Raw genomic sequence first — 13,431 nt, 5'->3', positions numbered from 1 at the left:
CTTTCCCATGTTCCAATGAAAACAAAACCCGAGGAAACCCCGGAAGAGAAGGAATACCAAGATAGGAGAAGAGAAGCTGTTTTTCGTTAATCTTTTATGGATGGGTTAGGAAGAAGGAAGGTTGGTTGTATAGGAAACAGGTGTGAGATTGCAGGAGATTTATTTGGATCCTGTGATGAAGGATGATGCAATTGCAGCTTCAGATGGTATAATAGCTAGAATCCTTTTGTTAACTCTTGATTTGAACTTCAACAATTCTTTTGCAATGCAAAGACAGCCTCTCTCTCTCTGTTTCAATTTCTGCCATGGTACCTTTCCTCTCTTCTTTTTTTGCTTTTAGTTATTCACTTGGTGTTGCTTGGAAAATGCAAGTAGTCCATTTTTTATTTTCCCTACCTTTACCTCTTTCCTTTGGCATTGATTTTTGGAATTAAAGGGAGAAAAAAAGGGAACAATATATATATATTCAAAATTCTGTTCCTCTAGAATATTTTTTAACCGATTATTTTTTTTTCCTGATATTCATTTTACACACACTACAGTAATATCCAAATGGCTATCAAATATGTACAACAATAAAACAGAGAGAAAAAAAGACCACCTTCCTAACAAAAATGAATAAAATCTTAATTAGATCTTTTTCTTCAATCACCATGGCGGTTCCTGTCAGAATATAAACACTAACGGTACGCATTCTAATTATAAAAAAACACACACGCGCACACACCCAAGACCCAAAAATGGCCCTCCTCCTCCACATCCTGGGGGCGGTGTGCTCTTCTCATCTTTTCCTTCCGACCAGCAACTCGTGTTCTGTCCAAAGACTTGGTCGTGTTCTAGTTTTGTTTTTCTAACCAAGCCTTCTGTTCCAGTGGCCTGAAGTCTCAAACCCACTCCCCCAACCCTCTTTCCTCCATGTCTTTGAACTAAACAGAGAGGGTTCAGTAGGAATCTTGCCTTTCACTCACCGGCTTGTTGCTTCTGATCCGAAGGCTTCACCACCTGAACCGCCGCGGGAACGGCATGAACGTAAGGGAACCCGGGAGGGACGAGCTGATGATGATGCAACTTCCCGGGGGGTTGAGCAGAAGAAGCATACGGACCCGAGCCAGGAACTCCCTGACCATGCTGCTGCAAGTTTCCTCCTTTCATGTTATTAGCCGCCGCAGCTGCAATGGCTTTGGCCGGGTCGGAAGTGGCCGTGGCCGTGGCTGTGCTGCTGTTGGAGAGGGCGGAGACCGGATGGCACAAGGAATGAGACGTTGCAGCGGGTGACGAGCCTTGCGGTTGCTGATGCCTTTGGAGGTAATAGCCGCTCGGGTTAGAAATAGTCATCTGCTGCTGCTGTTGAGGAGATTGCATATAAGGGCTGGAGAAGAAAAGCTGAGCCTGCTGCAAGGCATGCTTCGGCGGCTGTTGCGACTTTGAACCAGCGCTCGTTGTGGGATGATTAACATGAGGGTTACCCAGAATGGAGGAAGGCTCGTTCCTTCCACCAGCCGATGATCCTGACGGGTTAGGAACCGATCCGGCTGGGGAGTTCCTAGATTGCTGAGATGATGACAGAGTGGAGGATACTTGACCACTTTTGTTAATTGTTGAGGCCGAAGTAGTTGTTGTCCTCGGGCTTCCACCCGCGCTTTTGGACACGGAAGAAGTAGAGGGAGACCCGACTGCCATCCGAGGGGACTGAGACTGGTTGGCACTCGGCCCTTGCTGCATCAGTGGACCAGATGGCATAGGTTTAGAAGAGTTTGCTGTAAACGATATCTGTGACTGCTGTGGTCGGCCTTGCTGTTTCTGCGGCACATTTTTTAGGGACGACGCAGCGGAAGATGACAGTATGGAAGGAGACTGAACCTGGGCTGGGGTGGTCGTCCTGGAGGAATTCGTTTTCCACTGAGGAGAGTGAACCGGACTGCCAGTGGTGGACTGGACAAGATTTTGAGGTAACCCTGAATTAGAATTCGGATACTTGCCTCCGACAACTGAAGATGTGGTGACACTGTGATCTGGGAACATACTTCCGTTACTTGTCACAGGCCCTTTGCTTCTAGCCGCAGCAACTGCAGCAGCAGCAGCTGCATATTGTTGTTGCTTCTGGAGATAAATGGTATATTGTTGCTGTGGTTGATTCCTTTGCAGCTGCTGCTGCTGCTGCTGGTAGTGGGATGTTTGTGTAGAACTTGAAGTCTGAATCGGAGTGGAGCTAAGGTTGAGTAGCCGAGCAGAGCTATCGATGACTCCACTGCCCGTTACTCCAGGAACAGATGCATCTGCTAAATCCGGCTTACTAGAGAAAGCAATAGACTGACCGCCGCTTGAAGAAGCCGTCTTTCCTGTTGCGCCTGTCTTCCGTTCCTCCATGGCATTAGCAGCGGAACTAGGACCAGATTTTCCGTCTTCTGGTGGGTTATAGTTCATCTTCTGTTGAGCTGCTTGAGCTGCAACAGCAGCTGCCATCATCTGGTGATACCCTTGCCTTGCAGCCTCCGGAATGCTGTGGAAGATAGCATGATTCTGAGCAATGGAAGGCATGTTAAGGCCGGGGGAACTAGCCCCGTTGAATGTTGCGAACGTCATGGCATAAGCCTGAGATTGGAGGGAATCCACACCGGCCTTTGAACCCTGCTGTTGCGATTTCTTTTCTCCATGATTTCCAGAAGAACCGGCCACTGCACCACCCGAGGCTGCTGAATTCATCAGACCCAAGTTCGTTGGCTGCATTGGCATAGCAAAGTTCTGGCCATATGCAACACTGGAGCGAGAGATCCGGCTATCAGCAGTTGATGGGCTATCTTCTCCAGCAGTTTCATTTTGTTGAGTTGCGTTTTCTCTCGGGTGCTGCCTCTGCTGAAAGCTCATAGGCTGAGATTGAACCTTCGAGGCAGGAAACCTTTGTGGGTTCCCCGGATTCATCGCAGCCCTCTGCTGTTGGTTCTGCAAATGCTTTTGTGCCGAAGAGGAACCTGAGGAAACGCTTGCAGTCTGGTTGTTGTTAGGAGCTTGACCCTGTTGTCCCTGACCAGGTTGTTGCTGTGGCTGAAGATGAGGAGGATGGATCATTTGAGACGAATAGAATGAACCGTTAAAGAAGGGTATCGGCTGCCCGGGCGGCCCTCTGTAAGCAGGAGGTGGACCCACATGAGCCGGTACCGGAAATGGATACCCATTGTTCTGCAAGATAGCCAGGTACTGAGTTTCATTGCCCGGCATGTTCGGGTAGCTGAAGCTCATAGCCGTTGCACCAGCTGGGGTAGCTGATGGTGCAGAACCATTCACGGGCGTAGAAGAAGCAGTACCAGAGGAAGCTGCATTGCCACTCATAGGCGGTCTAACCGAAGCAGCAGCTATAGCAGCTGCATGCGGTTGCTGACCCAACGGGAAGATAAAGGCCGGACCATGCTACAATAATAAGAAATAAAAAAGACAAATCAAATCAGTGAAGTTCAAGGAAAAGAGACTAGGTGTGACAAAGAAAGAGGAAAGACAGGAAACTTTACCAATATATTATTAGGGGCTCCTGGTGGCAACGATGGCTGAAGCAATATTTGCTTCCTTTGGCTTGTGTCTGAGCTATTAGATGTAGTAGACTGAGAGCTTTTATCAGGTGGTGCCAAGTTGGAACTCCTTCCCAAAACATTCCCTTGAAGTTCTGTGGAAGGCATGAGACTGAGATTGCAGGCTTTCCCCCCACCATACAAAGGAGCCGAGCCTGCAGCAGCAGCAGCAGCAGCAGCAGCAGCAGAAGGCCAAAACGGATTCATCTTCGTGAACTGTTGATGGTAATGAATGTTCCTCGCGATGTAACAATGAGTGGCGCATCTTTTAGGCCTCGGCTGGTTAAATAACAATTGCGGAGGCTGCTTAACAAACAAAATTATGGATTAGAAAGAGCCAGAAAAGAATTCAACAGAGCAGAACAGAGTGAGAGATGAATCACCAATTTACCTGCATTGTTGCAGACGGCAACGAGCTTGTATCTGCGGGTACTACTCCCTGTGTAGGTGCCATGTATCTGTTCATATCCAGAGATTTTCTTTTTTAATACCTCACGATGAGGAAAAAAAGGAGTAGCCCAAAAAAAAAATGAAAACCATTGCTAAAATTTACCCAAGCATACCCCATTGTAGGAAGGCCTCCGGGCCAACCAGGCATTGACATGTGCACAGGCAAAGGACTTGCTTGCGCTACAAAATTAAAGACAGAGATTTACCCAAATCAATAAATTGTCGGAACAACCGACAACGAAAAACACCCAATAGAAAAAAAAAAAAGCTTTCTTTCTCTCTTTCTTCTTCCTTGATACAGAAGATCATAAAGGCGGAAACTTTACCAGTTCTCTCGGCACTGGGCATGTGTTGCTGTGTATGCTGCTTCTGGCCAAGGTGGCTGAGCTTGTTCAAGCCCACGGTCGCAGAGGAGGAGGTGGTCTCTCGATCGGATTTCTCATGATCAAGCTTGAGTTCTGTGTTCCTATCTGATTTCTGGGATTCAGATTCCATGGCCGTTCTTGGTTTCTTCTCATCAGGCTCCCGGATGGAGTCTTCCTTGGATCCGAATTTCTCAGCCTTGGAGCCATTTTCCCGATGCAGTAGAGGCTTAGCATCCTGCTCTCATACCAAACAAAAAAACCCACCAACGATGAGGGTGAGGGGGAGAAAATAAAGGACGAATCAGAACAAAAAAAAAAAGGGAGAAAAAAAAGGACAATCATTTTAATGGATATCCCCATTATCACAATACCAACCAAAAGAGGATGGTAGGGCCTACACTCACCGTTTCCACAGCTTTAGGTTTAGCCTCTGCCGCCACATATTCCATCTCTCCATCTCTCTCCGGTGACGATCTCGCCGGTGGTGGCGCCTGGATTTAAGCAAAAAAGAGATAAAAAATCAGAAAAAAAACATGAGATAATTATAAAAAATCTAAACTTTTTTTTGGGCTGATGGAGATATACTAAAATATACGATAGATTGAAAACCCACCATCAGATCTATCTCGAATTTCTCCTTTTCCAGTGGTGGCAAACTCCTACATGACAAAAATAGGAGAAAAACGGCATCTTGAGCATCAGAACGAGGGGAAAAAAATCCAAAGAAAATAGACAGACACGAATCGAATCTTGTATCCTTACGTCTTAGCGGCTATGGTGACAACGCCGTCTCCATCTGATCTAAGCCCAGAAGAACCTTCTATCTTGGTTGATATAGATTCCTCTTTGGACAAGGAACTTTCTTTTTTCACCAATTCTTCGGCCGTTGCCGGCCTCGAATCCAGAGACGGCCTGCTTTCTCGATCAGCCTTTAATTGCGGATGAGCCGATAAGCTTGATGGGTTCGTCGAATCCAATACGGAGTCATTTTCTCCGATGGATCCTGAAATCTTCCCTATATTGGATGACGGAGCTTCTGCTTTCGCTGGAGCTGCGGATTCGGCTATTATGGTAGAGGAAATAGAACTCATGCGAGACGGTAAAGCGGAGCTGTTCTCGTCTTCGAATGTGACCGGTCTAGGCCTCTTCCTCTTAGGAGCTGCAATCAAAGAACAGAAGAAAAAAGTAGGCCCATTAATCTAATCAGAAACCCAGAAAACGATGAGAGGTGACAGACTATTGTCGCTGGAGAAAGCTCGAGATACTAACCGATGGCCGAAACAGTAGAGGCGATAGAGTTTGTGGCGAGAGCAACAGACAGAGGAAGAGTGGACTGTGAGTTGGAGATCAGAGAAGAAACCCTGGATTTGACGTCTACCGTTGATTTGGTCCCGGGATTCACATTTCCAGCCTCTCCAGAATCATTCACTCCGGTTTCAAGCTTCGACGGTCCCAGTGGTTGCCTCATCATGCCGTACAACACCTCCGCGATCTCGATCTCGATTTCATCCTGAGCCGCCATCGGGGATGACGACTTGCACGACGACGACTTGGGAGGCAGTGGCTTCTGTTTCGGCACCGATGGCTAAAATCCAGAAACAGATTCCATTAGTCAAAAAGAAGAAGATGGATATGTAGATGGAGACGAAGATGGGTTAAATCTGAGATACCAACCATCTTCTTCCGGACAGAAACGCTCGAGGAAGATGGCGACGGCGGAGCTGGTGGAGAAGGTGAAGCTAACATCGAAGCGGGGCTGACCCTCGCCGGAGACGTCGAGACTTGGCGGTGGATTTGCTCCCCAGCGGCGAAAACGCCACCGGCAGTGGCACTCGATGCCCACGACTCATGCGGTCTCTTTGTAGATGCTGAAACAGAAAACACCGAGAGAGAAAAAAATCAAAAAAATTTCGAAACAGATCGGTCAGTGAAGGATATGCTGATAATGAAATTGTTCCACCTCTCTACCTGACCGTGCTTTTCTCGGGACCGACACACCGATCATCTCGTCGGCAGTTTTCCATGACGAAACGAGTGGAGACGCCGCCGCAGATGCCGGTGTCGACGCCGGTGAAGGAGACGATCTGAAAACTTTCGCCGGAGGAAAGCTCTTCCTCTGGTGGAGAATACCGCTACTGCTTTGGTGGTTTGACAACGATGACGAAAACGACGCCGTATTAATATTGCTCGCCGGCGGGAGCATCTTCACCGAGGACGGTGGTCCTCCGCCGCCATCGTACTCCTCGTCGTCGTTGACGCTCTCCTCGGAGCTCTCGTCACCACCGTCGTCCATATTCCCGTGCATCATCATCAACCTGTCTCCTCTCCTCCTCTTGCTCCGACTATTCAACCGATCCCTCTCCCTGTCTCTGTCACGGTCTCGATCTCGATCTCGATCTCGATCCTTCTTACCGCTCCCTCCCCGATCTCTCAGTCTCGCCGCCTCCGGCAACTCCACCGGACCATCATCCTCTGCAAGAACCAGACAAGAACGCCCCAAATCGTCAGAGAAACACAGAAGTCAGACCCGTTGTCACACGGATCTGAAGAAACTTTCAACAAAAAACAAGAATCAATGAAACAAACCTGGAGAGTCCCTGAAACTTCCTGCTCTATGCCGCCGTCGAGACAAGCCATTTCCGGCGGCAGCCATAGTAACTCTTCGAGCTTCTCTATTTCTATCCATCTCTCTCTCTCTATGCTTCGCTCCTCCTTCCCTAATCCCTCTCTCTCTATCTCTATCTATCTCTACTTGGTTCCCATTATCTTCTTCCTCTATTTGTGCTCATCATACAAGCAGTAGCGAAGAATCCACGGCTCATATCCCCTGCCGTAAATCATTACTTCAATCTCCACCGTCGGTGTATCCACATCCAACGGCCTTAATTAGCTACACACCAGCGTGGCTAAATCTCCACCCTCCAATTGTTTTTAATCATTTTGCCCTCTCTAAAAAAAGAAATAAAACATCTGCATTATTTTCATTAATTTATTAATATTATAATGTTATTGCTTGAATAGGGTTCATGTGGAGATTTATTTTGCACTGTTGCCATTTACTTACAAAGGGGCTGCCACGTGTTAGTCGTTCCACGTCGCAAGCTTTTATTTTATTTATTTTTTATATATCGAGGAAGTATAAAATAATAATAAAACTGAAGAAGAAAACACAATAATGATAGTATGAAAATGGTAAAATGAAATATAAATATAAATAATAATAATAATAATATAATCGATAAAAAGACGGAATAGCCTTCCTGGGGTGGTGCATTGTTGTCCACGAATCGCGATGAGTAGAGAGAAAAAAAAAGGACACGGATACATATATCATAATCATATAGGACCAATTTATAAAAATATTATTATTTTAAATAAAATAAAAATATTCCCTGTGACGGGCTATTGCCGGTCGTCACAGACCTCGGTAAAGGCAACACCACGATCATAATGGAATCTTGTGACCACAAGACCGCACCGCTTCCACCGGTCAAATTCATCATTTTTCCCGTTCCACTTTGTCCCCCCTTTTATTTATTTATTGAAGAATTGCATCATCATTTATTAAACCTACGGTTTTACAATTTTAAAATAATTAAATTTAATTTCATGAATTTATTTAAGAGAGATCAATAATAATGTGTTGAGAGGTCTGTAATATAGTGGGGCGAACTATGCTAGTAACATAGACAGGAAGTGGGACCCACATATTTTTTAATACAATTAAAGATCAACGGCTGAGATCTTCTGTCGCAATCTATCAGCCGTTGGATTTTTTGTTTTTATTTTCCGTCTCTTTTTTTCTCTCATCTGACTTGGCAGAAAGCGCCATCGCGTAAAGGAGTTCCGAGTTGGCACCCGACCAACTAATCCTGTCCGTCCAAAAGGGAATGGATCAACGGCTAAGATGCGATTAAAGGGAAAAAGGTGGGACCCGCTTCACTCGAGTCGCGGTCACGGAACTTCCGAGAAGTATGGGACCCACTGTTAGCTGCCGATCTAGAAATTATTTCCGTAGCCCTGGACCGTATTTGTTATTCCCATTATTCTAAAAATCTTCAATTAAATTATTTGAGATTTTAAGATATAAAAAATCCAAATTTGTTTCCTTTATTATATTTTACTCAAGAAAATGCACAAACATGGAAAACTACATCTAGCGATTAAATAGATCAACTGAATTAGATCTCTTAACTTCACAAACTAGAAAAATATGCTTCAGCTACATACCTGTAGCATATATATATATATAAATGATCAATATATATATATATATATGATGAAACTGAGGAATATTGTTTAAATTTTTTTATTGTGATGACTGATGACGTGGATGGGCCCCACTATAAGCCTAGTCAGAATTAACCACGCGGTTAACCAGAGAAAGAGAAATGCTGAAGCTCCACGCGCCATCTGGCGCGCGTGCATGAGAAACTAATCTCAAAGATATCCACGTGGTTTAAGAGATGTTGACACGTGGGTTAATCTCATTTTGACACGTGGAAGTTCTTTCCGCTTAATCGTCGTCCTTGGATCTTGTTGTTATTACTCCTTCCGCTTTTCATGTGGTCGCAAAGCGTGTAAATATCTTAAAGGTGATAAGGAAGGTGGAAGGGGAAAGATAACCGCACGGGTCGTTCACCGAGGAAAAGCGCAATGCCCATCACACGCCACGTAGCGTTAAATGATTGGTCAAAAATTTTATCACGTCCGCGGAGGTGCTGTCACCTACTCGGCAAATGCCAGTACGTACGAATTAAATATTCAGATGGACTGATATGCCACGTCGGATATTGTGGGTCCTACCAAATGGATTTGTCGGACTTCTTGATATAGTAAAAAAAAAATATAACCCATTGGCCACGTGGCCACTGAGGCGCTACGTCATTTTGCTTACGTGGCATCTCGCTTGACCGTTTGCTTAACCCTAGCCATCTAGGAATAACTTTATTAACTATAATCATTCAATTTTTTTGATAAATAAATAAATAAAAGATCTAGTGACAAAAAAATTAAAAATCGTATTGTTTAATCCAATATGAAAAGATAATTAGGTATCGGGTTTTATAAAATAAAAATATTTGCTGTACTATTATCAAAAATTAAAAGAATATTATTTTGTCGTATTTGTGGATATTATATATTAAAAATATTTCCCCCACGGCAGCTGTGGGGCAAATTGTTGGTTCTTTTGTACTATAGTTATGAAATAAAATATTAATAATTAATTGTATCGATATTTTAACAAAAAAAAAAACAGATAATATTCTTAGATAGCATATGTAGGCTTTAAAATAATAGCCAAATAACATGTCACTATGGCGTTTTTCTTTTTTATTTCGTCATTCAACATCTAGAAAACAATATTAAAGGACTAGTTTATTATTGGGTACAAATATTATATATTTAATAAAATATAAAATTACTAATAAGACGTATTTGGTTTAATTTTTATACGATAACAAAATTATTAAATTACACCGTGAACCGATAGATTTAAATATTTAATTATATATTTAGCGACTAGGTTATATTCGGTAAACTATTATATTACTAATCAGGGCGTCTTTGCTTTAATTTATATGCATAACCTATCTATAACTTTTCTTTTTTATTTCATAATAATTTATTTATTATAAACTATCCCTTTACCTTTATCAATAAACAATTTATTTAATGTACAACTTTATTCAACATAGTAATAGTCCTAATAGTATAATAATAAAAATAATAATGGTAGAAAAATGCACTTAAAAAGTATTAAAAGGTTGGACAGAGCGTGGTGTGTTGTGTGTGTAGTGTACCACAATGGCTTTTATTGTATTTTATGTATTCAAAGTGTTCAATTTTTTTTTTAAATATTTCAAAAATTTGAAGAAAAGTCAAAAGATCCAATATTTAAATTACTGTAATTAGGTTTGAGTTAAATGTATTATGTGCATTTTTTATATACGAGTTTTCTACAGCATGTATAAATTAATACAAAAAATCAAATAAAATTATGAATATTTTGCGTTTTTTTTTAAATAGATTATTTTGACCTAAACTAGCTATGATTGAAAGATTTTTTTTTAAATGGCTAAATTATATTTAATTACGATGGTGGCAATGAGAGACGTTCTTAATACGTATTTTTAATGTATATAAGAAAAGTGGTTTAAGTACACGTAATCCGTCGAAATATAATATTAATTATTAAATGTTATTATAATCGTCGTTTAATTAATATTTTAGGCATTTTTTAATTTAATTTTTTTTGAAAGGTTTCGAGGAGTTGGAACAGGACAGAGACCCATGTACTTTTTTTTTTAATAAATAAAGAAACATTGATATCATTGTGCATCCAGTCGATTTGTAATTTACCGAAGAAGACCACAGAATTGAGTTTGATAGAAAAAGAAGAAAAGCCCATAGGCCCATTAGCATCAAGTGCAACACTGTTAAGCCCATCTCAAGTAGGGGCCCACAGGCCCATTGGCATCGGGATTGAGAGCACCTTTGAAACGTGGAGTTAGGGGTTGGCTAAAGGAAAAATACCGGTAATTTTTCTATCCAGAATTATCTAAAATTTTGAAACGATATTATTTTTCAAAAATCAAAATTTCTGAAACTAAATCGAATTTAATTTTAAAAAAATCTAAAAAACCGATTTTTTTTATTTAAAAAATCTATTTTTTTAAAATAAAAATTAGAACTAAACTGAATTAAAACCGAATCCAAACCGAATAACCGATTGATATATATTTTTATAAAATCGAAAAAATTCTCAAACCAAATACCAAAATGCCTATCTATATAAAGTCTGGGTTTGATCAGAGTATATTAGATTTTGATTATTTCGATTTAAAAAAAAAACATAACTATTTGACTTATAGTTAATTTGATAAATTTAGTTTATCGATAAAAAAACTCTTTTTTTTTAGAATTCGATTTTTTTTTTATTTCAGAAAAATCATAATGATTCTGGTTACATTCGGTTATTTCTATCTTATATTATTATAAGTAGAGTTGGACGTTTCGGAATTCGGATCGGTATTTTAGCGGTTCGGTTCAGGAACAGTTTATTTGGTATTCTAAAATTTGTACCAAATTAGTAACGTATATTATTCGGTTCGATTCGGTTTCGCTTTCGGTACAGTTCTATTTCGGTTTTTATTAAAAAATAGATTTTTTTTTTAAAATTCGGTTTTTCGAAAATTTTATAAAGTTCAATTTGGTTCGATTCTGAAAAATTCGGTTTTATAAAAAACATACCGTTCGGGAATTTTGAACAGTATAATTCAGAAAAAATACCGAAATTTTTGGTTCGATACGATTATTTCAACCGAAACGCCCACCCGTAATTATAAGCACGTTGTTCGGTCATTTCTCGCCTTAATATTATAAACCAACGAAACCCGAAGCAGTAGCCACCAAGATATTATTCCGAAGCCATAAAAGTGTAATGGTAGATTGTATATACAGAAGCTCACACACGCGCACACACAAAATCATTGTAGTACGAAGAATTAGAACGTGTTCTTCAACGTAAGACCGAAGAATCAGTGATACCCAATCGGAGCAGGAGCTTCCTTCAGCTCGCGACCTTGGTAGTGTATGTCCTGCAATATACAAACAAATAAAAATCACATTTTTTTTTTTCATTTTGAGTGCATTTCTCCATCAAATTTGGTGGGATGAAAGAACTAAACCATACCGATGCGAAGTGGTTGACGTCACGGTGGTGAGCTTCATCGGCCCTGACGACCATAACCACATCACGGAGAGTTGCATCGGCAGGAAGCCTCCAGTAGTCGATGGCTATGGCCGGAGCAGGCACGTTCTTGATGTTTCCCTTGTCGAGTTCCTTGAGGAACTCTGTGTACGAGTGAATTGCTTCTTCCTCAAGGTATCCAACCATGCGGTGAGCGAACTTTGGGGAGATCAAGTATCCGAGGAAGTAGGCGTTGAAGAAGACGCCTTGGACAGTAATAACGAGGGCTCTCTCGTACCATCTGGGCTTGGCGACTTCCATGAAAGTCATGAGGTGCATTCTCTCGTTCTCTGCTTCTTCCAGTAGGGCTTTGATCCATCCTCCGCTGTGTTCGAACCGTCTCAGGGATTTGCAGTGCAGAAGCATTCCCCCGACCATTCCGGGTACCGCAGCCACCGTCTCCAGCATCATGGCTCGGCATCCGTATCTCCTCTGTTCAACGAAACGCAGAAATGATGAGTAACAATTTTGTTCATCTTTTGAAGATAGGCCCATGAACAAAATCAATATGGAGGTTTCGATTCATCATTTGGATGAAGAAGATTATCCTCCTGGACAGAAATTGAATACCCGTTTGACACAATCAATTAATAATTGACGAAGATGTAGACAACAATACTGTATCAACAGTATTATTTGATTATTCCACGATATCGGGAAGGATGTAAGAATCGAGATGTTCCAAAAAATTGGAAGCCGGAGATTTAAGGAAATTGAAAGCAGCCTTAGAAATTAAGATCTGGTTCAAGTGGGTTTGTACCTGGAAGAAGAGATCAGTAGGCCATCGGAGAGATTTGACAGTCCAATAAGCAAGTTTATCCATGAACGTCCTTGGAGCATGATGCTTCTTCAGATCTATCGACGTATCGGCTTTGTACGTCTCCCATGGCTGCAGTAAATAAAAAATTCAAATTGTACACATATACACAAAATCATATATGTATATACACATATGCTCTGTGAACATACCCTGAAGCAAGACCATTTCCATTCTGTACCGTCCTCTTTGACGATCTTACTCGGCTGCACGCCCCAGTAACTGACGACTCCTTTCTCGTCCTTATTACCGCCGGCGCCAACACCGCCACCAGAAGATCCGGTCTCCGGTTTTTTCTCTTCCGCGGCAGTTTTCTCTCCCAAGGTTACCGTGCTCGCGTTTCGCACGCCTCCGAATGCAGGATCCCTAACCCAAATCCATCCGCTGACAATCTTTCCGGAGGTCGGAGGAACATCCACCGCCGCTGAATGCTTCAGAAGATGGCCGGAGAGAGCCTCGTGGGACACCGCGCGAGCAGTGGCGGGG

At 42.1% G+C, this 13,431-nt stretch overlaps 3 protein-coding genes across 4 annotated transcripts in view; 1 reads left to right on the top strand and 2 right to left on the bottom strand.

Moving 5' to 3' along the window:
- Positions 1-299, top strand: part of LOC104808536 (vacuole membrane protein KMS1) — a 3,816-nt gene extending 3,517 nt beyond the window's left edge. Inside the window, exon 9 of the mRNA XM_010534229.1 lies at positions 1-299. The gene's annotated coding sequence lies outside the window, so the exon portion shown is untranslated.
- Positions 300-488: 189 nt separating this feature from the next.
- Positions 489-7,164, bottom strand: LOC104808535 (protein TIME FOR COFFEE-like). Of its 2 annotated transcripts, XM_010534227.2 has the most exons (12): positions 6,962-7,164; positions 6,344-6,847; positions 6,050-6,243; positions 5,645-5,960; positions 5,138-5,534; positions 4,989-5,034; positions 4,780-4,866; positions 4,337-4,610; positions 4,124-4,190; positions 3,952-4,018; positions 3,504-3,863; positions 489-3,405 (listed from the first exon to the last, which is right to left on the bottom strand). In XM_010534227.2, exons 1-12 carry the CDS (start codon positions 7,059-7,061, stop codon positions 961-963), a joined length of 4,857 nt encoding a protein of 1,618 aa, XP_010532529.1. In that variant the 5' UTR covers positions 7,062-7,164; the 3' UTR covers positions 489-960. The 2 variants fall into 2 exon arrangements, with proteins under 2 accessions (XP_010532529.1, XP_010532530.1); XM_010534228.1 differs by lacking the exon at positions 6,962-7,164 and having other exon boundaries at positions 6,336-6,428.
- Positions 7,165-11,768: 4,604 nt separating this feature from the next.
- Positions 11,769-13,430, bottom strand: LOC104809077 (ubiquinol oxidase 1a, mitochondrial-like; the record flags this gene model as incomplete). The annotated part of the gene is made up of 4 exons (XM_010534973.1): positions 11,769-11,976; positions 12,072-12,560; positions 12,889-13,017; positions 13,098-13,430. Coding segments are annotated over 4 exons (1,011 nt in total), but the record flags the coding sequence as incomplete, so codon positions are not given.
- Between the last annotated feature and the right edge of the window lies 1 nt (position 13,431).

This window comes from Tarenaya hassleriana, unplaced genomic scaffold, assembly GCF_000463585.1.
Source record: "Tarenaya hassleriana unplaced genomic scaffold, ASM46358v1 Cleome15, whole genome shotgun sequence".
Taxonomy (NCBI): Eukaryota; Viridiplantae; Streptophyta; class Magnoliopsida; order Brassicales; family Cleomaceae; genus Tarenaya; species Tarenaya hassleriana.
Note: the sequence above shows the minus strand (reverse complement) of the source record. Positions and strands in the feature narration are given on the sequence as shown.

Bases quoted from the DNA above. Each gene is read 5' to 3' on its own strand.
- LOC104808535 (XM_010534227.2), bottom strand. From the start codon at position 7,061: ATGGATAGAAATAGAGAAGCTCGAAGAGTTACTATGGCTGCCGCCGGA. The intron at 4,191-4,336 runs GTAAAGTTTCCG...TTAATTTTGTAG, and splicing joins GCCCAGTGCCGAGAGAACTG to CGCAAGCAAGTCCTTTGCCT. The intron at 3,864-3,951 runs GTAAATTGGTGA...TTTGTTAAGCAG, and splicing joins TGCCGTCTGCAACAATGCAG to CCTCCGCAATTGTTATTTAA.